The sequence below is a fragment of the Crocuta crocuta genome, unplaced genomic scaffold (genome assembly GCF_008692635.1).
Source record: "Crocuta crocuta isolate KB4526 unplaced genomic scaffold, BGI_CrCroc_1.0 scaffold216, whole genome shotgun sequence".
Taxonomy (NCBI): domain Eukaryota; kingdom Metazoa; phylum Chordata; class Mammalia; order Carnivora; family Hyaenidae; genus Crocuta; species Crocuta crocuta.
Window position 1 is genome coordinate 7,085,284 of NW_027531504.1, and position 26,129 is coordinate 7,111,412.

The 26,129-nt window shown below is 44.1% G+C and overlaps 1 protein-coding gene across 1 annotated transcript in view; it reads right to left on the reverse strand.

The window, feature by feature from the left end:
- PLXNC1 (plexin C1) overlaps nt 1–26,129 on the reverse strand; it is a 147,300-nt gene that overhangs the window by 79,383 nt on the left and 41,788 nt on the right. The window contains exons 6-7 of the mRNA XM_077772186.1: nt 7,172–7,286; nt 188–341 (exon numbers count right to left, since the gene is read on the reverse strand). Coding sequence (XP_077628312.1) covers nt 188–341; nt 7,172–7,286 — 269 coding nt within the window. The remainder of the gene's footprint in view (nt 1–187; nt 342–7,171; nt 7,287–26,129) is intronic.

Sequence of the window (26,129 nt, forward strand, 5' to 3'; positions counted from 1 at the left end):
AGTCATGGATTAGGTAGAGCAGGGGTGAGCAAGACCGAGCGGAGAGCAGGAGGTAAGCAGACAGGGAGTCCTAAGGGTGGGAAAATACAGATTCTCTGACATTCCACTTGCTTCCTGGGCAATCTGAACTCAAGAGGTTCCCTTGCCTTCTTCACTTTCAAACACAAAGAGCAGAGAGCCCGCTTACCTTTGTAGGCTGCTCTGGTTGGGATGTTGCAGGTGCAGATCCTGCCTGGTGGGCTTCTACCCTTGCAGAGCTCCCTGCCCGTGTCCACATTCCTCACCAGGCACGCCCACTCCGACCGTCTGGGAGAGAAGCTTCCGACCACAGTCACCGCAGTCTGTGTGGGGAAGAAGAGAATTCAGGAACCGCACCCCCGTTCTGGCTCCCTCCCCATCCATCCTAGAGAAAGAGAATCTCTCCAACGGCGGATATAAAGAAAGGGCATTTTATCAACTATTTGATTTGCCCTTTCGTGAATCACATATTCATATTCTTAGACCACTTTTCGGCTCTGTGTATATTTTTCTTATCAAGTTTTAAGAGCTCTCTGTATAGTATAAGATATTAATCCTTATCTGTCCTATTTCTGACACATATTTTCTCCTAATCTACTGTTTGTCTTGCAACTTGTATGTGTGGTATCTTTTACCCCACATGACATGTTTTTATGTAATCAAAACAGGGTTTTTGTCTTGTTTATAAAGTTATTCTCAAACTTCAGCTTGTAGACAAATATTAAATTGTTTCACCATCTTTGTTTTGTTTGTTAAACTTACGTATGTAATCTGTCTGGAATTTATTTTTGTATACAGTATGAGGTAAGGGTCCAAACTTTATTTTCATCCAGATGGTTAATCAGCTATGTCATAACTGTTTACTTTAAAAAATGCCCTCCTTTCCCCCACAGAACTGAAATACCACTTTTGTCATATATTAAATTACCCTATACTTGGAATCTATTTCTGATTTCTTCTCTGTTTCAATTACCTATTGATTTACTTCTATTCCAGTGTCAAGCTTTTACTACTGTGACTTTAAATATATTTAACATCAGAAAAGGCAAATCTCGACTTATTTAGCTTTCTTTTCATAATTTTCTTAGCATCTCCTAGATATTATTCTTCTAACCTTTAAGATTATTTTATTTAAATGGGGTGAGGAGATGATGAATTTAATTGGAATTGTACTAAATATATCCATCCATTTCAGGAGGTCTTATATATTTGTGGTATTAAGTAGTCCCATCTAAACACATGATTTTTTTTTTTTTCATTTCGGCTTGGTCCAGGGTTTATTTAAGAGGATGTACCTTGATTTCCCAGGTTTTAAGTTATATTTTTCATTTCTTTATTTCTTACTGGTAATGTTACTATAGTTAAAGAAGGTGATCTACAAAATCTACTTTTAACATTAAGGTTTTATTTGTGATCAAACATATGATTAAAGTTTCGGGGAGGGAGGCTACATGCGTTTGTGTATGTGTATGTGTACACAAATGGACACAAAAAGAAAATCTTGAAATTTCCCCTAAAGCAACTTTTTCCCAAGTGAATGATCTAAAGAAACAAGGCAGCCAGTTCTTATGTTGAAAAAGGAAAATTATCCCACCACGAAAAAGAAAATGCTAATTATGTGATGTAACAGAGGTGTTGGCTAATGTTAGGGTGGTAATCATATGTGGCAATACATCATGTATCAAACCAACCCATGGTACACGTTAAACTTACACAATGTCATATGTGATTATATTTCAGTTTAAAAAAAAAGAAAATGAAGGTCAGATAAAAAGGGAATTAAAGGTGTTAATAGGCCAATGGTGAACCCCTTTTGCATCAGGTGCAGGAAAGGGATCTGGTGGGAAGGGGAGCTAGCTAAGCATTAGGAAGACGAGAGCAGAGGAACTGGAAACCCTACCACCTACCATGAAGAACTACACTCCCAGACAGCCCGGGAGATCTCCATCTTCTGTTACACTTCTGACCTTCACCCAGACTTTCGGTATGGTCACCTCAAACTCTGCTGTCTTGTCTTCAGATAAGCTTGCTATGTCTGTTATAGTACTGGGGTCACTGCCATCTTTCCATTTTCAACCCATTCGGTTTCTCAGTCATACAGTCTTGCTGGAGAAGGCAAGTTCTTATGAACCAGCTTCAACTGAACTGAAGTCCAAACCACCTCTGGCAGACCTGAGCCCAGGGACGAACCCTAAACCACTCCCATCAGCCCACCTTTAGCAAATGGCTGAGCTCTTATTCATGCTGCCTTCTTCAACCCAGAGTTTATATCCTCACACACATCTTAGCATATGATCACATCACCTACCATCCTGTATACATATAGGCCTTAAATTCATTTCATTGCTCAAACACTAGGACAAGAGGATCAGAAATTTTTTTGAAATCCTTCCTTTAAGTTACTTCTTCAGAATTTGCAGACTGGAATTAGTGTTTCAAGCAGAATGAATATACTTATGCCTTTGGAAACATCACAGCAAATTGCTCTCCAAAAAGGCTGTGCTAATTGGCTTTGCCAACACTAGGTGTTAGCATATCTTATCATTTTAATTGGTCTTTATTTGATAACTAGTGAAGTTGAACATATTTCCTTAACTATGCCTAACTCTCTAAACCTCCTCTTGTGAGAATATATGCTTCTTTCTCCCACTTTTTCGGTGTCTTGGAGTTTTTCATTTTAATTTCTCCTGGCTTTAATATCTTGCAATTAATATTGTGCCTATTGTAAATGTTTTCCTGAAGAGTGTGCCTTAGTTTTTTTATTGTATAGATTTTTTAAAAATGTCAAGTATATGAATATTTTTCTTCCGTTATTACATACTACATTGCTTCAGAGCTAAGAAAATTGTATTTCCAATGATCCGATACTCAATTCTATTTTCTGGGCTTTTTGGTGTGGCTTTCTATATGAATCTTAGTTTAAATTTTATTTTTATATTTAATGTAAAATGTGAATTATGCTTCTATATTCAAAGTCTATTATCTTTGCACCTTTTATGAAATAATTCTTTTATTTCCTCTTATGATATCTGATCTTTATAATTTTTGCATTTATTTTTGAGCTTTCTTTTCTATCCCTAGGATCTGTATTCCTTTTTTTTTAAGATTTTTTTTTAATTTGAGAGAGTGAGCACAAGAGCAGGGGAAAAAGACAGAGGGAGAGGGAGGGGGGATGGGGGGAGAGAGAGAAGAAGAGAAAGAGAACTTAAGCAGGCTCCACGCTCAGCACAGAGCTCAATACCGGTCTTGACCCCATGACCTTGGAATCATGACCTGAGCTGAAATCAAGAGTTCGACGTTCAACCAACTGAGCCACCCAGGTGCCCCTATATTCCTACTTTTAAACAGGATCATGAGTTGAGTTATTGTCGCTATATATATGTATATGTTTATAATCACATGGAAATGGTCTAGCTTAAATAAATTTCTTTGTTTTCAAACCACATTTTGTATATTCTTAACCAGTTCATATTATTTCAGCTGGGTTTTATATTACTTTTAAGAAAACGTCTATTCAAATCTTCACTGGGATTACATGAAATCTAGAAAATAGGTTGAGGAAGGAATTACATTTTTATGAGAACTTCCTGTCCAGCAACATGGTATATGTCTCGATATATTCAAGATATTTTCCTATCTTACAAGAAAATGCTTTGTGTTTTTGTTTTTATTTATGCTTATGATGACATTTATGTTTATGATGAAGTTTCCCTATCATGAGTTATAAGTAGCCTTGATAGACCGCTGTCCCAATATCTAATTACTATTAGAAGGAATTGCTTATGGAGCACCTGGGTGGCTCATTTGGTTAAGTGCCTGACCCTTGATTTCGGCTCATGATCTCATGGTTCTTAGGATTGAGCCCCCAAGCATGAAGCCTGCTCGGGATCATCTCTCTCCTTCTCTCTCTGTCTCTACCCCACTCATGTGCACACATTCTCTTGCTCTTTCTCAAACTGAATTTAAAAAAAAAAAAAAAAACATTAAAAAAAAGAATTAAGGCAAGCTGTTGCATAGCCCAAATTACTATTTTTGGTAGCTGTCTTTAACATGTATCTCCTAGTAGAGTGATTTTAAACTATAGGGTATATACCTCACTCTTTAAGTTTATGACTGAGTATTTTTGTTGTTTTTAACGAATGAGATCTTTGATAATGGACATTAACTCTTTTACCTCACGTAAAATTACTGATATTTGAATGTTTATTGAACATTTAGCACTTTTATTTTACTTTTAATTCAAATCATTTTAAAAGCTACTATGTTTAGATTTTGAAGCTACATAACTACCTACGATGAGCCAATGGTGATATTTTTATCTGCTCTGTTCCCATAGTTATTTCTATTACTTGTCTCTGTATTATTACACTAGACACAACTTTATACACGATGCTGATTTTACCAGTGACAGTGGAATTCCTTGTTTTCATTCTGATTTGTAAAATAATGTTTCCAGTGTCTCTCTTTTAGGAATTCTGCTGCTGGTAGGAAAGACTTCCATTTCTATATCTTTTCTGTTTTTATTAGTACAAGCCGTTTTTACCGAATGTTAAAATATCTTCATAGGTATACAAATAGCTTTGCATAATGCAAAAATGGGACGTCATACATCCTTTTTTGTGTTTGTGTATATGAGAATTTCATTTTCCTCCCCCCCCCTTCCCTCTCCACACATCATCTGTCATGCCATCAGGAGAGTCCATGTTCACAACCTAGTAGGAATTCGTTCATATTTTTCTCCATGCTCAAATAATCACATAGAGACATAAACATATATAGATTATGCTATATCAATAGCATATCATATATGCTATATGTGTCAATAGCATATATTGAGTTTTTGATCAAAAAAAGATCATGCTACACATACTTTTCTGCATCTTGCTGTTTTTGCTCAACAAAACCTCACGAAATCCCTCCAAGCCAACTGGAATTGCTCCAATTATTTCTTGTTAATGTCGATTCTGTAATGAGGATGAGGATATACAGTCTTCTAATTGTTTTGTGTAAAGAGATGATGCTTCTTGGAAGCAGGGGCTCTGCACTGTATCGGGGTCTTTCTGCACTCAGAAAGTTACTAGAATGTTACGAATGCATATGATGGCCAGCTAGCAAACACTCTGACTTCAGCTAGGGACTGCCATCTCTGTAGATGAGGATTGGGTATTATTTAAATCAACAAAGATCTGGGACTTTCACGTAAGTCACAGATGACCATAACGATAGGCAATATTTTGAAATGATATGATTAAGAGATGGCATCACACATCTTATCAACGTTATTGAAATAATCAGTCCAAAGTTGGTTTCAGAGACAAACTTTACTCAGATTACTAAATTCTTATCTCCTTTACCTTGAGAGTGGTGGTAGCTGGAGAGAGAGGTAATGGTTGTGTGGGAAGGCTCTAGAGGGATTCGGGTAAACCACAGTGGGACTCAGGGTAGAGAAGAAAGCACTAGTGGGTGTTTGGGTGGTAAACATTTTCGGTAATGTTCTAAACTGGAGAGAAATGGAGATTAATGTATACCAGTGAACCCAAAGATAGGTAAGCAAATTATGAAAGCAGCATTTTTTATTTAATGAACAAGTTGCTTTCCCTTACTATATTTAGCTCAAGTATCACCCTTAAAATTTTCAAATTGATTTAAAAAAATCTTGGGTAACCTTTTTTTTAAAATGTTCATTTATTTTGAGAAAGGGAGAGAAGAGTGTGCTTGTGCAAGTGGGGTAGAGGCAGAGGGGAGGGGGAAAGACAGAGTCCCAAGCAGGCTCTGTGCTGTAAATGAGGATCCCAACATGGGGCTCGATCTCACACTGATGAGATCACGGCCTGAGCTGAAATCAAAAGTGGGACACTTAACTGACCAAGCCACCCAGGCGCCCCAAATCCTAGGTAATCTTAACCACTTATCTGAGTCCTGGGTTTATTTAAAGATCATGGTTGGTTTGTTTGTTTTTTGTTTTGTTTTGATCATTCTCTATCAGCACCCAAGTTAGGTATTTTTCAGACTGAGAAGAGAAATAAGAATTTGACACACCTATGCTGAGATGCCTAAGCATCTTTTTCACATGATTTTTTCACTCTGACTCAGGGCTGGTGGAGGTTTGGATGAAGGCTTTCAAAATTTTTTCCACCCCACCCCCCACCTGCCGGAAGACAATAGAAAGTGACAACAGCCAAATACCTTTAAATCCGTGAGTTCTGATCAGTTATGACTTGAAAGCTTTATTCTTTTATTATTTATCACTCATTAAATGCTCTGGCTCTCCTTTATTAAATGTTAAATCATCTTAAGTGGTATGGTTCTTGCTATTTGAAATGGCAAAGTGTACGGGAAAAGAGAAAGTGGCCCATTTCCTTGTTAATGTGGCATTCAAATAAAACAGAGTGAGCTCAACAGACAGGTCAACTGGCTGCTGACAGAGATTCTGTACAATTATTCATAATACAAGAACTATAATTAGGGAGAAAATGTCTCCTTATAGCACCACTGAGATTACAAGGCAGGAATTCCATTTTCCCATAGGGTATGGATGGCTGTGAATCAGAAAATGCTTCAATATGCTGCTCATTGTTTCCCTTCTCTCATCCAATGACAGAGCTGAAGAGCCGTCAATGGCAGTAAGGCCACAAGAGCCCACTGGCTTTCCAAGGGTCCCCACTTGTAATTTTCACTGCCCACATTCGTTTCTCGCCCTCTCTACCAATATTGTGTATAGAGCCATGTATAGAAGCTAGTTATCAGGAGAAGCCTGAACAAATTAAGAAAAGGACCATAAAACAAATTCTACACTTAAGTCACATTTGTGGAATCTTGTTGACCATGAATTTGAACTTTTTCTTTTTTGTAAAATCAACATATTTTTCTACTTTTAATGGTCCATTTTTTCTTGAAATTCAACTAATGAGGGTCATCTTCAGCTCTACAAGATGACAAACTCCATGAAGGCAGGCTCATGATAGGTCTTGCTCTCCGCTATTTCCCTAGCATCTTGCAGAGTGCACCTGCCAGGCACTCGGTATTAGCTAACTAAATAAATGGGCTCTCCTAATTAGGCTTACTTAATACTAGTAGGTATTTTACACACAGAGGGAAGCTAGTATCAGTTGTACAAAGTGAACAAGAGACAAATGAAAATCTTTCCTCTTACCTTATCTTTACTGCTTCGAAACAGGTGAATTTGAGGGCACTTTTTAGCTCCCGATGAAATATCCAGCCAGTTTTCATAGTTGTCTAAAGGCACACAATCTTCTTTGAAAGTACACCTATCAGAAAAGGCAAAAAGCAACAAAACAGCAACCCCACACATGCATTAGTTCACAGTTTCTCATACTTGGTTTCAGAGCAGAATGCCAGGCTTTGTGGAGCAGACTATTGATTTTGAGCGAGAATAGGAACATGATGCTAAAGCCATGAAAAGCAATAGGCCAACAGCAGAGCGTTTTTCCATCATGTCTATGAGCAGAGAACAACACGTTGAAATGTAGACAACACGTTGAACTTAGACTCCTGAGGCACCTCTCAAGATGACATTGCCAAGTACATCCAAAGCACATCCTATCACGGATTCTAATATTAAAGAGCTCCCTTCTAGAAAAACCTGGCAAAGCACAGCCCATGAAGGGGCTCACATATTGTATAAATTTTAGGTTTGTGATTTGTTCCCAGAAGATCAACCTACCGTGGACATTTTTTTGTTATTAAAAAAAAAAATAAAGCTAGCCTGTGCTTTGTTGTGTGATAATTAAAAATAAATATTTCAAGGGCAGAGTCCTCCTAAGAATGTGATAAGCCATTCCATAACCATTTGCTACATAACATTTATTTAGACAGACACCCAATTATATCAAAAGATATGGGTGCAACACTTTCCAGGGCCACTTTCTCAAGTCTGTCAGCTCACAGGAAGCCCCAAATAAATCTTAAGCTGTAGCAGGGGCCAACTCCTTTGATAAACATGACCAGAAGCTGAGGGGTGAGGCCATTCCTTTGCTTGCTGTCTTGGTCACTCCAGGTCACGCGAACCTGAGACCTCCTGTCTCACCAGAAGGGCCGCCAGCCCAACGAGAAGAATGAACACGAAGTGTCATGTTAGCCTCAAAGGTGCTGAACTCCACAAACATTCCACTGAATAATATCAAAGCAAGACGAAGACATCTCTGTTATCTAAGCCTCCCCAAGGCCTCAGGTTAAAATGAAGGGGTAGGGGAGACCAGTGTCAGTAAGTCTGAAAAGAAATGGAAAATTTATAAATCATGAGACTGAAAAGCAACCAAATGATAACCACATTCATCTGTGGGGAGTCCCTGAAAGGACCCAAATGCAGTGGGGTGTGGTCCCCCGAAAGGTATTTGACTTCACAAGCATTTCATTTCTTCTTCCTCTCCTCTCCTTTTTTAATTCGTAAGAATTTAGGCCCCACGGCTTTGTCTTTGAGCTCTGTGCTAATTTGAATATGACAAAAATAGAACAGGAAGCCAGTGAGTTTCATTAAACATCATCCTCAAGCACAAAACTTTGAGCAAGTATTGGGGAACCCTGTTTGCTGGGAACCCATCTGTGTCCAAAGTGCCCTATATCTGTGGCAGTTCTTTCTCTGACACCCTGACCGTGGGGATTTTCATCAGCAGTTCTCCTCAGCCATAAATTTATCCGACCCTTGATGGCTAGCTCGTCCGTCACGGACATTAAGTTCAAATTAAACGGCCTGTCAGTGTCATGGAAAGTTTGCCACAGAGGGACAAGTATGGCCAGACTGAAAAACAGAATGACAAGGCTGGTTTCTCTATTTTGTATTTGAAAGAGCGTATGACTGTCAAAGACTACCTGCCTCTCATGGGCACTCCAGTTTGTATAAGGCACTTCCTCTGTCTCTAAGAAAAACAAAAACAAGAAGCCAGTTCTAGAGAGACTGGAGTGCAAATATTGTCGTAGGCTCTTAATGCTGCCTGGAAGTCAAGGCCTAAGGCTGCCAAAAAAGCAAGTGTAAAATATTTCATACAAATAGTGCTGCAGTTTGCCAATTTGTAGGCAGAACACTGTAGTGCCACTGAGTTATCACTCCCTTTGCTGAACTCCTATAGCATTTCTTGTCGGAACCACACATTTTGGTATTTAATCATATGCTGTGTTGAATTACAACTTAACTGTTTCATATGCTGGTGTCATTTCTCCCCATGTAAGCTCTAAGCTCCTCAAAGGAAGGGAGAATGTTTTTAATATTTCTTCAGCAAATCCCTCAGTGTCTGGCAGCATGATATGCAAATACTGGGGCTTCAATAAATATTTTTGAATGGGTGGATGAAATATGAAATCTCTATAGGTCCTTTCTGGTGGTGATTTTTCCCTCTCAAGTTTTCTTACAATTTATGTCTGACTCCTACTTATCATAAACAGACTATTTTTAATGTAAGCTAAAAGTTCAAATCCGGGGCCAGAGGAGGCGGGCAAATTAGGAGCTGAGGTTTTCAGTTTATCCTTTGAAAAAAAAAAAAAAAGAAGAAGAAGAAAAAAAATATATAATGAACCTCTTACTTCCTATTTTGTGTAAGGTAGAACAAAATCCAACCATGTTAAGCAACTCAACATAAATCTCTTGTTTATAAAACACCTCTGAAATTTCTAAACTCCCATTTCTTGCTTCTCACCAGTAAAAAAATAAAAAAATAAAACAGCAAACCGTGACACTAAGAATGAACAACCAGATGGTCGACCAACAACAGTATCTTATTACTTCTCCAATATTGCAGATGATAAAATGCTCATGACAGCACATTACCCGCGCAGTCACATTTCTTAAGGAGGGGGAGATCTTGGAGCCCCCACATTTTAGTAAAACAAAACCAGTTATTTTGAAATTATCCCTTGTGAAAGCTGCCACTCTTATTCCTATGTACTACCAAAGCCACGGTCAGGGAAAAAGACACGTAAGCCTTTGCCCAGACAAAATTAACATCTCCTGGTGGGACAAAACTCTTGGTGAGGCAGACCCTCATGAGGTGCTCTCAGGTAGGCTGATCTCTTAAGTAGCTTCATTTCAATTTCTTCAGGCCACAGTTAAGAGGAAAACTGGATTCGGATTACAACTAGCACATTCTGGAGAAAATGGAAACCGATGTATTTGCTTCCCTTAGTCTGTGTTATTGCTGCTGCCCACCCTCTACTGAGGGTCCACCCAAAAATCCAAAGACTCCCAATCACTATTTTCTTTTTCTAGTTCTTATTTCTAGCTACATCCCATGCTTCCACGAAAAGGCCATTATGCAGACACTAGTCTATTTGCCGATCGGGAAATAGAACCTGCTCAAATGCAAAGAAAAGACTGCTCAAAGAAACAAAACAAAGCAAAACTCAAACCAAAAAGTTGATTAAAAAAATTTTTTGCCTTAGGTGAAAAACACAGTATGTGGAAATCCTTTAGTGAAGAAAACTAGTTAAAAAGGCTTGTTCTTATTAGTTTGCTATGAAATCTGCTATAAAGCTTAACCTACTCAAAATAGTAAGAGTTTGATAATGCCAACTCAGCTCTATAAGTACATGGGCCAACCTCTCCCCCATCCAGTTCATTATAAAGTATGCTGAAAACCTATTCAGGTCTCCACTTTTTTTTTTTTTTTTCCCAATGTTTATTTATTTATGAGAGAGAGAGAAAGAGAGAGCAAGTGCATGGGAGGGCAGAGAGAGAAGGAAAGAGGGAATCCCAGGCTCTGGGCTAACAGTACAGAGCCCAACATGGGGCTTGAACTGTGATATCATAACCTGAGCCGAAATCAAGAGTATGATGCTTAACCGACTGAGCCACCCAGGTGCCCCTAGGCCTCAACTCCTGACCAGAAAGTTTCCAGATATTTGTTTCTAAGTTTGCTGTTTGGAATTCAGAAAGTATTTGCATAGTATGGGTTTGCTTCCTGAGTGCCTAGAAATCTGTCTAAACCCAAATATTCCAGAATAACCTTACCCCAGGCACCCTCAAGGAGGGAGCACTGCCCTGACTGGGTGCCGTACTGAATGCTTACACTTAGTACTTCCCCATTCGTCCTCACCAGCATCTCATTCCACAGGGGTGACACAGAGGTTCAAAGAAGTGCAATAACATGTCAACATCACACAGCCACAAGTGACACAAGTCTGCCTACAGAGCCACCCACTTGGCCACTCAGCTGCATGGCCTCCTAGGAAGCCTAACAACCACTTAATAAGATGTGAAAGGGTAAAGGTATTCAGAGATCCTCCTGGCATCCCGGGGCTTCCACAGTGGTTGGGGGATGGGGCTGTACCAGGACGAGCACCCCAGGAACGTGTAAGAGAAGGTCAGGCAGAATCCCTAGGTTGAAAGGACATTAAGGGCTGGCTGGGGTTGGGGGGATTCTGAGACGCCTCTGATTTTCACCTGTCACTAGCCCTGAATACAAAACATCCATCTACAGGTTAAAATCCCAGGAGGCCCCCTTTTTACAAATCTACTGCCCCCCCCTCCCCAAATCTGCTTGCAACCCATCTGTTTGTAATATGGAATGCACATTTCTCCCCATAGAAATAATGTTATAAACAGTGATTAGGTCTCCAGGTTAGCCCACAAAACCTATTTATCCGTAATGTAACCTTCGATGCTATATATCTGCAATAGAGTGTGGCCAGAAACAATGACATTGCAGCCATTTGCATTATATAGCACTTTTTCTTCTACTTTACTTGTGTTTCTGCTCAGCTGGTAGTCTGGGAACAGTGCCCAGCCGGATCGACTTTTACATTTATTACTATAGTATTATATTTATACAGCATTTCTGTTTTTTTTAATGGGTATGATTTAAATTATTAATTGCTTTCATGCCAACATAACGAACAGGGAGGGCCACCTCTGAAAAGGAGCTGAAGTTTCCAGGCAGGTGGACACCCTTGGGCTGGGCTGGGGGACCTTGGACTCTGACTCTCTCTGGCCAGAATTTTTTTTTTCTCTTGTTCAGTGAGAATATATTGGTCCTTAGCATGACAGCTCAGTTACCAAGGTAAAGTCACACACACCACTGCAGGTAAAAACATGTATTTTTAATATAAAAATAAATTGAAGGCTACTTTTATATGTGTCCTGAATTAAGTGGTGTAATAAATACTCTCATAAGCAGAGAGCTTCAATCACACGATTGAGTCTCACTAAAGTTACAGTAATGTTTGTAAATATGGGTTTTAAAAATTAAGTTATAAATATTTAAGCACTGAAAAACCAGTAATAACATGCACTTTGGCACCTAAGTGGGCTCCTCTGTCATTAGTATTGGACAGCTTGCGACAATGAGGGAGCCTTTCCTCACCTACTTTTTGAGGTACAAGTACCCAACGAGCCCAGCAACACACTGGAACACTTAATAGTTTACAATCTTTGAGTTAATGTTTCTCTTTTGAGAAGCCCAAGGAGCAACCCAGAGCTTATTACTGGCAAACAATTTCCTGAAATCCTCATAGAATTTAGGAGGGGACTTTTTCTCGTGACCAGCAGGGCCCAGCGTCCTGGCCTCAAGTCAGTGAGTCCCCCCAGGGCTTGGATGGGGCCAACTGCCAGCAGCCCCTTCCCATGGTGATCCCTTTTCTCCAATTTGTGCCTCCTTCTTCTGATAAAAAAAAATTTTTCACATCAAAACGTAAGATAACCCATAGCTTCAGCGACTTCGCTGTGATCACACTCACTCTGGGTGACTGAAAACCGAAGCCACTAAGAGGAACGTTGGCAAAAAGCATGTAAGCCTTGGAGGACTTCTGCCTGCCCCTAAGGAACCCCTGACACCTGCTGTCCCTGTTGGTTCCTGGCTTCCACTCCCAAGGTCAAAACCAGCACAGCCCTTCCTTCCGAGACAGCCTAAGACCCTGTCCTTCCACCCGGAGCACCCAGAGGAATCAAGTGGATCTTCACCCCATCAGACCCTGAGGCGCCCGGCAGGTTCCAGAAGGGGCAGTGCGGGGGCGGAGTGGGAAGGCATCGTCCTGCCTCAGTCCTCAAAAAGCCCACTCACTCAACCTTGAAATAGAAACTCTGAACTGAGAAACGTAACTCCTACTTCCTGCCACTCGAATGTCATCAGCATCCCCTAATCTAATTGTTTCCCAAGAGCAGACAGTCCCCGAAGGAAACTGATAACTAAACATCAGGTAATTGGCTTGCAGGTGGGGTTGGTGTGACCTATGCCAAAGATTCTATACTGATATAATATCAGAAAACTTTGAACAAGGAAACAGCCTGTGTCTCAGGGAAGAGGAGGCTGTGTCCCCTTGGGGGGAAGGTTTCACTACGAGAGCATCCCAAGGTCTTGTGCTAAGTGATGTGAAACAGACGTCTGCATTTTTAGGAAAAGCACAGAGGGGGACCTAGGTGAGCCTAGAGTTGGGGGGCTTTTATGGACCTTATCAGTCCACGAGATGAAGAAACCAAACTTGACTGAATAGAAGAGAATAGGGTGTCACTGTAGCAAAACTACACTCTGAATTCAAGGCCTCCAGAGTCAGGGAAAGGGAATGTCAAAATACAAGATCAAAATAACTTGCTGGGGAAGCTGAAGAATTGGATCTTCATCACTGGAGCTGAAAGGCAATCTACATGATAAAATTATGCTAATAACAGAGACAATTTAGAAGATTTTTTTTCAAAAGATGAAAACATCTAACATGCCAGGCCACATTCTTTCACATGATTTGATTCATTTTTTTCTTCATAACAACCCTGTGAAGAACAGTAATTGTCTCTGCTTATAGATGGGGGAAACCAAGGTGCAGAAGACCTTGCTTTTCCAAGGTCACAGAGTTAGCAAGTGGAGGGGCTGACATACAAAAACTAGGCAGCGTAGCTTCCCATGTCCACGGTCTCCTCTAAGAGCCTATATGGCCTCCTACAAAAGCTAACACTGAGCCCTTCCCACAGGCCAGGCACGGTTTTGAGGGCTCTCTGGAAATGAACTCGTTGATCTTCACAACCATCTCAAGAAGTCGGTATTATCTGCTCCATGTCAAGCATGAGGTCAGGTGTCATGGTGTGGGCCTCAGCAGTCTGACATTGGTGTCCGTGCTTACTTCTGTGCCAAATTCCTCAGGGTTTCCAAAGTCTTCCCAGGATAGTAGCATCATAAATGCCAGGATAAAACTTAATAGGTTTTCCCAGAACAGGGCCACATAGGAAAACGTAGGTTTTATTCACTTCTTGGCATTTTTCAAAATGTGTTCTTTGGGTTGTTTTGGGTGTTCAGGTTAAAGTAGGGTTCTATTGTTAAGAAGTCTGGGAGAAACTGGGCAAAAAAAAAAAAAAAAATTAATTTCTTTGCTGCAGGACTTCTCAGAGCCTTGAGTATGCTGGTGTACTTTGTAACTTTCCAAGGCAGGAATGAATGGTCTTCCAGGTTTTTAGAAATTCTAGTCATGCACGCTAGGAAATACTGCCAGATCTTGGTTAATGAGCAGTAAATCAAACAGAAAAAATTAGAAAACTCTAGGCCTTTCTTGGCTTTTTTCTCAACTCTCATACTCCATTGATCATGACCTATTAATTCTAAGCATCCCTCTAGGTTATCTCTCACATCCCACCCTCATCCATCACCTCTCACCTGGGTTCCTGCCGTCCCACATTCAGTGTCTCCAGTCAGCCTCTACATGGGCATCTAGGTCATTCTCAAGCACTGAGCTGACCATAGCGCTTCCTACTTAAAAACCTTCAATGACACCCCTTGCCTACATTAAATTCCTCTGCCTCTGCGTCTTTTATGACTAGGAGCCTAGAACACATATTTCCATGTTGACGTCTATAACCTACACCGGGAGGTGCTAGCCCTTGCCTTCCTCTCCAAACTCATCCCCAGGCATCTGTGGACTGATGAATCTGTCTGTTTAATACATGCGGTGCAAACACGTCTGGCTCGTCCTACCATGCTGTTCCCATGGCCCAGAGTGCCCTTCAGCCTACAATATACTTGGTACAATTATGTTCCTTGTTCAAGGCTAGTTCAAAGTCAATTTCCCCATGATGTCTACTCGACCTCTAGGCAAAGCAGTCGCTCCTTCCTCTGTGTCCCGGCGGCACCTTACACATGCTCCAGGTATAAACAGACAGAGCATTGCTGACTGTCCCTCTCTCCCACCAGACTGTAGGTCACCAAGGGGACGGAGCAGCTCACTCACCGTGGTACCTGCAGGGTCTAATACCACATTTGGCCTTCATACCACAGATATTTACTGAGTGCCCACCAGACACCAAACACCTCAGTAGGCATTGTGGGCACATCACTTTATAAGCCAGTTAAAGTCTCCCTGTTAATGAGCTTGTATTATAGCATTTCAGCTCGGAGTTCAAGGATGAATACCATCCAGCTCTATCTAGAATAATGGGAACAGCCTTCCAGGCACATGGAACAGCACATGCCAGGACCCTGACTGCACATAGAGCTCAGCCTCTGCAAGGAACTGATTACACACCAGACTGGCTAGTAAAAGAAGGGGAGAGTGGTTCTGCCAATTACAAGCCAGTGACCTCAGGCAAGTGAAGGGACCTCTCTGTGTCTCAGGCTGTCCATCTGCAGAAATGCAGATAATAATAGGTTCTACCTCATGGAGTTGTTACAAAAACGTGCATCTATTTAACTGAGACTTACAATAATGCCTCGGCAAACATTAGTAGTTGTTGTTATCTTTATTACTCGGGCAAATGAAATAGACGTTAGGCAAAAATTTGGAGGACATAAGCTAAATAAACACAAGATGCTAGTGACGAGACAGGGATCGGGGCAGTAAAAGTAACCAGACCGCCTGCTGGCACGGCTCACACACACCAGGCCAACATTCAGTGCACCTGTCCTACGTGAGGAGGCAGACAAAGTTCAAGGCTTCCTGGAAGACTGTTAATCACAGTGCTCCTTCCCCCCAAGACTAAAGGGCCCTCTGGGTTCTCTCCAGGCCGTGAGCATTGGCTATGAGCATTTTGCGCGGTGCACTGACGGCATTTGCTCGGCGTATGCGTCCCACCCTGACCTGTGAGCTTCTCAGGGGCAGAACCACATTCATCTCTGTTCCCCCCAAGGGCCTAGTCCAGGGCCTGACCCACAGCTGGTATTCAACAAGCGTTAGCCGAACTGGATTAGGAATTCAATTTTAAAGTGACTAAAATTCTTGCCTGTGTCTCCACGATACCAGCAGAAGTTGTTTCATTGATTTTTGTTCACTGGGCTCGCCTGCTAACCGGCCTGGTGGCAAACCAGCCTTTGTCCTGAAACGTGGGATGTTTAGCACACATAAAACACATCTGCAGCCTGAAACGCTCCCATAAAAGGGATCTGTGGCCTTCGCCCCACGCGGTTCTTTTGTAGGTGATGAGCTTACTAAAGATGGTGTGTTTATTCCCCAATGCAAACCATGAGCTGAAGAACTTAAGGGAGGTATTTTTAAAATATGTCACATGGAAAATTAAAATGGGAAGCCGATGCCCCTTGAGTCAAGGAGATCTGGGCTGAAAGCTACAGTTCCACACATCCACTGTGCAGCTGGGGGCACCTTCCTTTCCCTCTCTGGGCCTCAGTTTCCCCACCAGGAAGCATGTGGCAATGCTAACAACCCCATCTCCCTGAGGGCGATACTGAACGCCACGCCTGGCATTTCAGAAATGGTCCCCTCTCTATGCAGCAGAACATAAGTGCCCAAGCTTCGCAAGACGTTACAAAAGCAAAAACATGAAAGACGGGCTGGAACACGTCCGGCGAAGATGGGAACTGTGTGTCTGAAGGTGGAGGAGTTGCTGGGAACAGGACATATACTAGGTCACAGAGACAAGTGAAAACATTTGAGGAATTTTTAAAAGCCAATCAATACATAACTTATGAAAGTGCCTGCTGCCTGAGATAAGGTCATTTCAAAAAAATCTATTCCATTAAAACACGTATTTACTAAAAGGGGCGTTCCTTAACGGTACTTGTTCCAAGTCAGAGAACATCAATTAAAGAGACGGTGCGGATAAGCAGTTTGGACGCTGAGCCCTGCGGACGTCAGCCGCCAGCCCTTTCCAAACGAAACTGGCTTCTGAGCAAGGTGAACGTCCTCCCTGGGTTGACCTCTGTCAACTGTCGGGGTACCAAGAGCTGCGCCCCTTAATGATTTCATCCCCTCCCCACCTTCTGCCTTGAAAGAAGCAGGATTTGTACACAGCTCCTCACAGTTCAGCATCCTTGGTAACTCAGATGCCTGGGCTGGGCCTCTGCCAGGGTAACTCAGTGTCGCCCCGAGGTCCGAGGATCATACTCCTCTTTGCTCCCCAAAGCTTCTACCCCACAGACAGCTGTCCTACTTGCTCCTACACAATTAGTCGGCACAATGGGGTCCTCACGCAAGAAGGAGGGGCCACCTCCAAATCCCATCATTATCACTGCCGCTGTCATTAGAGTCGCACTGGACCATAAAGGAGTGTCACTGCACAGCGACACATCCCAGATTAGAAGGAGAGGAGGAACGAATGAAGAATTACAACAATCTTCGGGCTCAAACTGTCTTTCCGGCCACTCAGCTAGGTGGCCGTGGCTCATGATGGGGGCGGATGGGCGGCGTCGGGGGGAGCATCTCCGAAGCTGAATGTGCTCCTCAGGTCTTGGTTCAGACGTTCCGTCTCAGTGAGCTGCTCCGTCCTGTTCAGACTGCAACCTCTTCTGCCCCCAGCCAGCGCTTCCTACCCCTGTCCTCTGCTGGACTTGTCTTCGTAACATCGCTCACCATCTGACATGCTATTTCCTTATTTATTTTACACTGTCCCTCTTCCCGCGTGCAGGGAGTTGAACAACGTTCCCTCAAAATTCAGGTCCACCCAGAACCTCAGGAGGTGACCTTATTTGGGAATAGGGTCTGTGTAGACATAATTAAAGGATCTCAAGAGTAAATCCTCCTGGATTTAAGGACTCCAGGGACCGGTGTCTCAGAGAGAGAAAGGAGAGGGAGATTTGGATGCACAAAGAGGAAAAACCCATGTAAGTGAGAGGCGGGGACTGCATTTCTGCGGCCACAAGCCCTGAAATGCCAGGAGCCGCCCGAAGCTGGGAGAGGAGGGGGAGCACTCTCCCCTAGGGCCTTTAGAGGGAACACGGCTCTGTGGACATCTCAATTTTGGATTTCTAGCTTCCAGAACTGTGAGAGAATAAGTTTCTCTTGTTTCAAGCCACTGACTGTGTGGTCACTGGCTAAGGCAGCCTTAGGAATTGAACACCCCGTTAGGAGGACCTCCATGAGAGCAAAGATTTAGAGTGCTGTTGTTCACCGCTGGAGAATCCTAGCGCTTAGAACAGCGCCTGACACATACTAGGTGCTCAATAAATACCTGTTAAATGAAAGCATGGATGCTTACACTTTCAAGGGAAAAGGGTTTCTACAAGTCAGATTGGCTCCCATGGTCCTGTTTGGGCAGAGCCAGTCATCCCTGAAGGGTCCATTTGGACCAGGCTCTTCCCTCTCCTCCCACTGCCACAGGGGATAACGTCTCTTCCCTGTTGCTCTTCCCTTTCCCTACGGTGGAAGGTGAAGGTGTACCAGCTTGTGCAACCGGCACCAGGCAGAGCAAAAGGCCTCAAAGACACCCATGGCTCAGTCTCTGCCACGTGTGAAAGTGTCCCCTCACCCAGCTACAAGGACTTTGCAGATGGGATGCAGGATCTTGAGAGGGGGGAATTAACTTGGATTATCTGTGTGAGCCCAGAGTAATCACAAGGGGATCGAGAGAAAGCAGGAGGGTCAGAGTGAGAGAAACGGACATGATGAAGGAAACAGAATTCAGAGCAGAGTGATGTGAAGATGCTACTATGAAGACACAGCAAGTGGCCACGAGCCAAGGCAGGCAGGCTGCCTCCTAGAGCTAGAAAAGACAAGGAAAGGGATCCTCCCTACAGCTTCCGGGGGAAACACAGCGCATCCACCCCTCGGTGTGAGCCCTGGGGACCCAGTGCAGGCTTCTGACCTCCAGTGCTGTAAGAAGGGGTTCAAGCCCCCTGGGGGGTGATCATTCGTCACAGCAGCAGTAGGAAGTGAATATACAAGCTCTGGCTGTTTTCTCAATCCTCCTGGACACACTGCACTTGTACTTACTTCCCCGCATGGCAGGAGGACTAAATGGAGCAGTGTGTGGAAGGTGAGGCACAGCGTCCAGGGCAGGAGCACACTCCCCACCGCCAGTGCTGCAGACTCCGTCCTCGACCAGGGCTGGGGTCGGGGCTCGCTTCCTGCGGGAGGGTCAGCGGGCACAGCCCCACCACCGGCTCCTCTACGCAAAGCCCTCGGCAGCCATCTCCCCTGCACACTGCCCGCCTCTCAGACGCAGACCAGGGCCAGGCCACAGGGACTTGGACTTCACAGGCATGTGGTTATGGGTTACCATGCTCCATGGGCTGTCCCGGTCAAGTTTCTGGGCAGTAACAGCCTATGGCCCTTAGAGTTAAAAACTGGCCAGGGAGGCTTGAGGAAGGAATGTCTTTAGGAGGAGTGAGGGGAGGCAGACCTCAAGACAGGGGAGCAGTGCAAGGGACTGGAGGTGGCCACACACAAATCACGTATAACTCTTTTTGTTTATTACCCTGGGGTGTTGGGGACAAGTATGTTTGGCAGTCTGATTTGTTTTTCCTCTCCTGTGTTCAAAAGGCCCTTCTACGGGCAGCTGGGTGGCCTGGTAGGTTGAGCATCTGACTTTAGCTCAGGTCATGATCTCTTGGTTTGTGAGTTCAAGCCCTGCATTGGGCTCTCTGCTGACAGTATGGAGCCCACTTCAGATCCTCTGTACCCTCCTCCTTTCCGTTTCTCTGCCCCTCCCCCACTGGTGCTCATGCTCTCGCTCTCTCTCTCTCTCAAAAATAAACAAACATTAAAACAAATTTCCTTCTCCCTAACCCTTTTAGAAAGCCTGACAGTGGGGCTGGACACAGAGCTCCGCTATTAGGCCACACTGAGGAGTGGTCTCCCACCAGCAGCTGCAGACCTGAAAGCTGCTACCAGGGGCTGCCTGGAGGTCTTCCACTTGTCCACACGGAAGAAACATATAGAAGAATATGGGCAAGTGTTAGATTTACACAAGTAATCAAGGGGGAACTACAGATACCTTATAGTTAACATGCCTACTAATTAGTAGCCTTCCCCTCTATGCTTCGTGTGCAGGTGGGGCATGACAGAGCGGGGCAATAAAGACAAGCTTGGCCTTCCCTGCATGGCCCATTTTCTGAAGAGAACCCAGCCCTGGTTCCACTGTGTGACTGGAACCCGAGCAAAGGGAGCCCCATGGTGGTGCTGGCAGAGGTGGGAGGTACATGACATTTGGAGAAACAGCCGCCATACAGATGGCTCGGGAAGAAACGTGAGATGAACTCATTCATTACAAAAAACACCAAAAGACCACGTACCCTCCAGGAAGTCTGATACAGCTACTGCTTGGGTGAACACGGTTTGTGCTAGACGCTACCATCAGGATAATCTTTTTTTTTTTTTTTTTTAATTTTTTAAAATGTTGTATTTATTTCTGAGAGAGAGAGAGACAATGTGAGCAGGGGAGGGTCAGAGAAAGAGGGAGACACAGAATCTGAAACAGGCTCCAGGCTCTGAGCTGTCAGCACAGAACCCAACACGGGGCTCGAACCCACGAACCGTGAGATCATGACCTGAGCCGAAGTCTGACGCTCAACCGACTGAGCCACCCAGGCGCCCCAGGATAATCTTTTTAAAACACAAATACGATCATGTCAACCCTCTGCTGAAAATCCTTTCACAGGTTCCCAGCACCCACTAATAAAGTCCAAACTCAGAGCCCTTCACATCCTGGTCCCACCCAACACTCCATCCCTTTCCTTCTCTCCAGAACCAGCACTCTGGGGGGTGATATCCAATCTGCCACTCCCTCAAAAGACCTCTCACTATGCAGGATCCTCTACCTGAAACGCCCTCCACACCCTCTTCCCTTGGTGAAACTCTACTCAGGCTTCAAGGCCTAATTTTAATGCCACTTCCTGTCTGAGGCCTTCCCCAACCTTGGTTACACGTAATGGCTCCCTTCTCTGGGCTTCCACCATCGCAGTGGCTGACAATACTTGAGTGCTCGCTAGGAGCCAGGCAAGGTGCCTAGGGCTTTATGAACATCATCGGTTTTAATCCCCTCAGCTACCTGGTGAGATATTACTAGCCTTACTTTATGGAAGAGAGTTGGCCCAGGGAAGAGAAGTAACCTGCAGGTTACAAAGAAGCCATGACTCAATCCCAAGCAGGCTGACTCCAGGACATGCACTCTTGCGCCTCTGCTGCCAGAGTGGAGGTCACCCCCTGCATCCTGAACAGACTCCCCCTCCTACGTTCCTGTTCAGTAAGGACACCCATGTCCATCTGGCCACCCAAGCCAGATGCCCGTACTCCTTCCCCTATCATCTCAACACCAAGGTTGCTCGCCTCACTGCACCTTCTGAGACTCAACTCTGACATCTCTCTAAAGTCCTTACCCCTCTGACCAAGTGCCCATGCTTTGGGCTCTAATCGAGTGCCTGGCCCAATCCATGGGACACAGTAAGAATCTATTGTGTGTCTAGGTATCACTTCCTTATTGTCTTCATAAGAACTTAGATTGAGGGAGAAAAAAATACATCTTCCAGAAAAACAGAGGCCACCTTGATTTTTGATTTTTCATTTTACAGCCCTATTTCGAGTGTGTCAAACTCAAGGGGAATCTAATTAATCAAGAAGTCCTGTCAATTCTATCTTCCAAATAGCTCTAGAGTCCAGCCACTTCTTTCCATTGCTACTATCATTTCTCCAATGAACCCCGGTCTCCTGCTGGTTTACAAGCATCTTCTAAGTGATCAGCCAGTGTGCAGCAGGTCACCTCCAGGCTATCTTGCACTACGACGCTTATTCTAAAACACACAGCTGATCTGGTCACTCTTCTAATTCAAGCTCTGCAATAGCTCCCAAAAGTCCTTCCAAGAAAATCCAAATTCTTTAACATGGCTTCTAAGGCCAGCCCTCCACCACTCTTGCCTACCAAGCCACTTTCTCAACAAGCCCCCACCAGGCTGTGTTCTCCAACTGTATTGAGCCTAGTGGGTGCTCTTACAGCTCTTGACCTTGGCACCTTGTTCCCACAGCCAGTCACCTGCGTCTGCTTCACCTGGCTGATATCTGCTCACACCTCAGCTTCGACTTAGATAGTCCTTCCTCCAACAAACCTTCCCCCCCCCTTTTTTTTTTTTTGAGAGAGAAAGAGTATGAGCAGGGGAAAGGCATAGAAGGAGGTAATCTCAAGCAGGCTCCATACTCAGCACGGAGCCCAACCCAGGGCTTGATTCCATGACCTGGGATCATGACCTGAGCCGAAATCAAGAGTTCGATGCTCAACCGACTAAGCCACCCAGGCACCTCAACCTTCCCTTACTTTGAAGTTTGAGTTAGATGTTCATGTGCCCCCATGGAACCCTCCACTGCCTCTGTGCTAACCTTTATGATTCTCTATTTACTTAGTGGTAAATTGGTAACTCTTTTACTTGTTAAGCCCGACCAGATTATTTTGCTCAATTCTTCCCTATCTCCTGCACTGGAAGGACACATCCATACCCTTTGCCCCCTTTGCACTGTCTCCCGCGACAGTAGGTGGATAGATTTCCTTACACATTGATGTTGGACTTGGCTATGTGGTGTGCTTGTCAGTGGCGGATCAGCAAACGTTGCAGACCCAAGGCTTTAAATGTTCTGCATCGCTTAGCATGGCTCTTGTACTTCTGCTGTCTACCTTGGGAACAGTGTACACTGGATGAGAGATGTGTGAAGAAGACCTGAATCAATCCTCTCAACCTGCAGCTTGAGGCAGACAGCATCCCGACCCCACCCCCAGCTCCCACTGGGGCTGACACACGAGCAAGAAAAACAAATGCTTTTTTCCTTTAAGCCACTAAGAATTTGTCAATGCAGCATCACTGAGGCAGAAACCTGACCTATCTGCTTGCCTACATCCCTCATTAGACTGCAGGCTCTATGTAGGCGAGGAAAAGCACCTAGCATAGGCCTTATCACATCAAAGGTGCTCAATAAATATTTGTCAACTGGACATATGACTGAGTCAATGTTGGCTATTGACATGCCTATCTCCCTAGCTAGCCTGTGAATTCCTGAAGGCTAAGAATGGCAGCCGATTTCTCTCCACAGCATCTAGCTAGCCCACTTACCACACTGGGTTCTTGGTAGATATTCAATAAATATTTGTTGAAATTAAATAAATTGAATTTTTTGGGCTGGCTTGGACTAAGTCTTTAATTTATGACATTGTTTCCATTGGAAAATTCATTCTGAGTGCCAAACAAACTTGCAAATGAACTTTTGGAACCTCACTCGTTCATTGGTTCAGGATTGCCAGTTTTGTGGAAATCCGTAACTGAACACATGTGCTATGCTTTGCAATATGGGAGAAACTGAGAAACTGCTTCCAAACCCCAGATACTCAGCCTGCAAAAATTCACTTTCCACCCACACACACAAATTCAGCGCAGGTTGGATTTGAGGTTCCAACAATAAAATACTAGACTTTTTAGAGCTCATTGTTTATCTAATTGCTTTTTATCTGCTTATACTGGATGCCTATTCTTAACACCCGATCAAAAGGAAGTTAAGACAGTTTCCTTGCCCACCCCCCGCTCTCAACAAATCCATTTTCTAGACACATATGCAAGAAAGCTCAACCTTCTCAAAAGAGAAAATAAATTATTTTTCTAAATAAATCTGTGACATTTAAAATAAACACAGTGGGATGCTCTACAGTTATAAGAAAACATTCCCCTTTAGAATTCCTAATTTTGAATGGTACTGGGAACTCAATATGAGTCACAGATCTGAGGCTTAGTTTTATTTCGTCTTAGGCCAGAATGAAGCCAGTCTGAAACTAAGTGATCTGATGTGGCTGGGAAGGACTATCAGTCTAGAATGTTCTAGATTACTTAACTGCATAAGTATCAACCCACCACTGGTAGAGCTTCTCAATCACTCAATCTACTTCATTCACGGGGCACCTGGGAGGCTCAGTTGGTTCAGTGTCCAACTTCAGCTCAGGTCATGATCTCACAGTGTGTGAGTTCAAGCCCCGCATCAGGCTCTGTGCTGACAGCTCAGAGCCTAGATGGAGGCTGCTTTGGATTCTACGTTTCCCCCTCTTTGCTCCTCCCTTGTTCATGTTCTGTCTCTCTCTCCCTCTCTCTCAAAAATAAATAAACATTAAAATTTTTTTTTAAATCTACTTCATTCACTTAACATATTTTTTGAGGACTGTTCTAGACTCTGGGGATATAGTCGTGAACAAGACAGACAAGGTGCCTATGCTCATGGAACCCACATTTTAAAGAGAAAGGTAGAGAAATAAGATCATTTCAGACACTGATGGGGCCATGATGAAAATAAAACAGTGAGGAGATTATGAGTGAGGTGAGGCCACTTCAGACTGGATGATCAGGAAAGAGCCAGCCATGGAAGGATCTGGGGAAGAATATTCTAGCCTGAGGAAACAACAAGTGCCCGACATACTCCGAGGTCAAAGAAAGCCAGTGTGATGGGGTAGCGTGAACCGAGGAGAGAGAGGCATGAAAACCAGGGAAGTGTCAGATGATGTACGCATGATGCATGCGGGTCCTGGCAGTAAGATGGTCAGACTGGATTCTAAGAGAGAAAGCCTGTGCAGGTTTTAACCTGGGGAATGACATGATCTGGTTTAGACTGTACAAGCATCATTCCTCTAGGGGGTTATTAGAACAGGGGTGAGGGAGAAAGAGAAGAACCAGGGATAGTAGTAGTAGTTTTATAGAAGGCTAGCACTCTTAGCCCATCATCAATACATGCCCCAGTATCTTCAACCTCTTCTCTGATCCTTGTGCTCACTGAAACCGCCTCACCTCTGGGGACACAGCTTCCTCGAAGCCAGCTCGGGGGCCGGCTGCTTCCTCTCATTCATCCCAAGTGTCCTGCTTGCGTCTCCCTACCTTTTCAGGATGCCTCTTCTTTCCTCTTCCTTTCTAAGCATGCCCCTCCCCGTGGGCCCCACCATTCCAAAGCCCTCCCTATTGCAACCATCTATAGACCACCCCCATCGCTACCAATTCTTCCTCTTCTGGACTATTTTGCTTCTCACTCTTTCCAACACTGTTTCCACAGTCGGTCTTGGCGACGGCAATATCCACACAGATGACTGATCCACTCTGCTACCTCAGTTCCTTGACCTCCCTCTGCCAACAGTCATGTTTCCCATCCTACTTCAGGTCCATAATCACACCCTCGACCCTGTCATTATCAATAGCGCCACCTCCTCCACGACCTTCCCACAGTCCAACTACTATCCCTTTCTAATTCCCCAGCGCCAATGAGTCTTAAATCCAATCACAAGCTCCCATGCACAGATCCTACCACTTTTCCCGTCCCTCACTCCCCTCCTAGGCATGCGCTTCTAGCTGAGAGCCCAGGGTCCACTCCGTTAAGTACCAATATCCGTGTCAATACCATCATCCATCCCTCGGATACACCCTCAGTTCCCACGTGCCTCTCTCCCCTCTTGATGTATTTCCTGCAAAGCCCTACCGTGCTAAATCCAGCTCTCCCCGACTCTGTGACCACACCAGCAGGGCCGAGCACAGCCTTGGAAAGCAAAACCACGCTGACTGCTCTCGCTTCAAAAGCATGACCACCGGCTTCAACTGGGCCCTCCTGCTGCCCAGCGATCATTCTGTATTTCCCATGTCTGTTCTCTATCTCCTACCTTCCCTCTTCTCCCTTCAAATCTCCGGCACTTCCTCCCCCGCCTCACTCTCTCGGGCCTGAAGCCCCTGAAAATGATGTAAGCAATACACACTGACGCTGCACACACTTCCACCACCTACCTGCCCCTCGGCCTACGTTCTTCACCTTCCCTTCCGTCCCGTGACCAAGGATGAGACGTCTACCTCCTGTCCAAGCTTGCCTCCCCACCAGCACGCTCCGTCTTACTTTCTCTCATCTGCCAAGAAACAACACTATGCAACCTCCTCTTCTTTCTCTCTCTCTCTCTCTCTTTTTTTTTTTTTTTACTAGAACTTCCCCAACAACCCCAAAGCTCAGGGTTATTTCATGCATCAAAA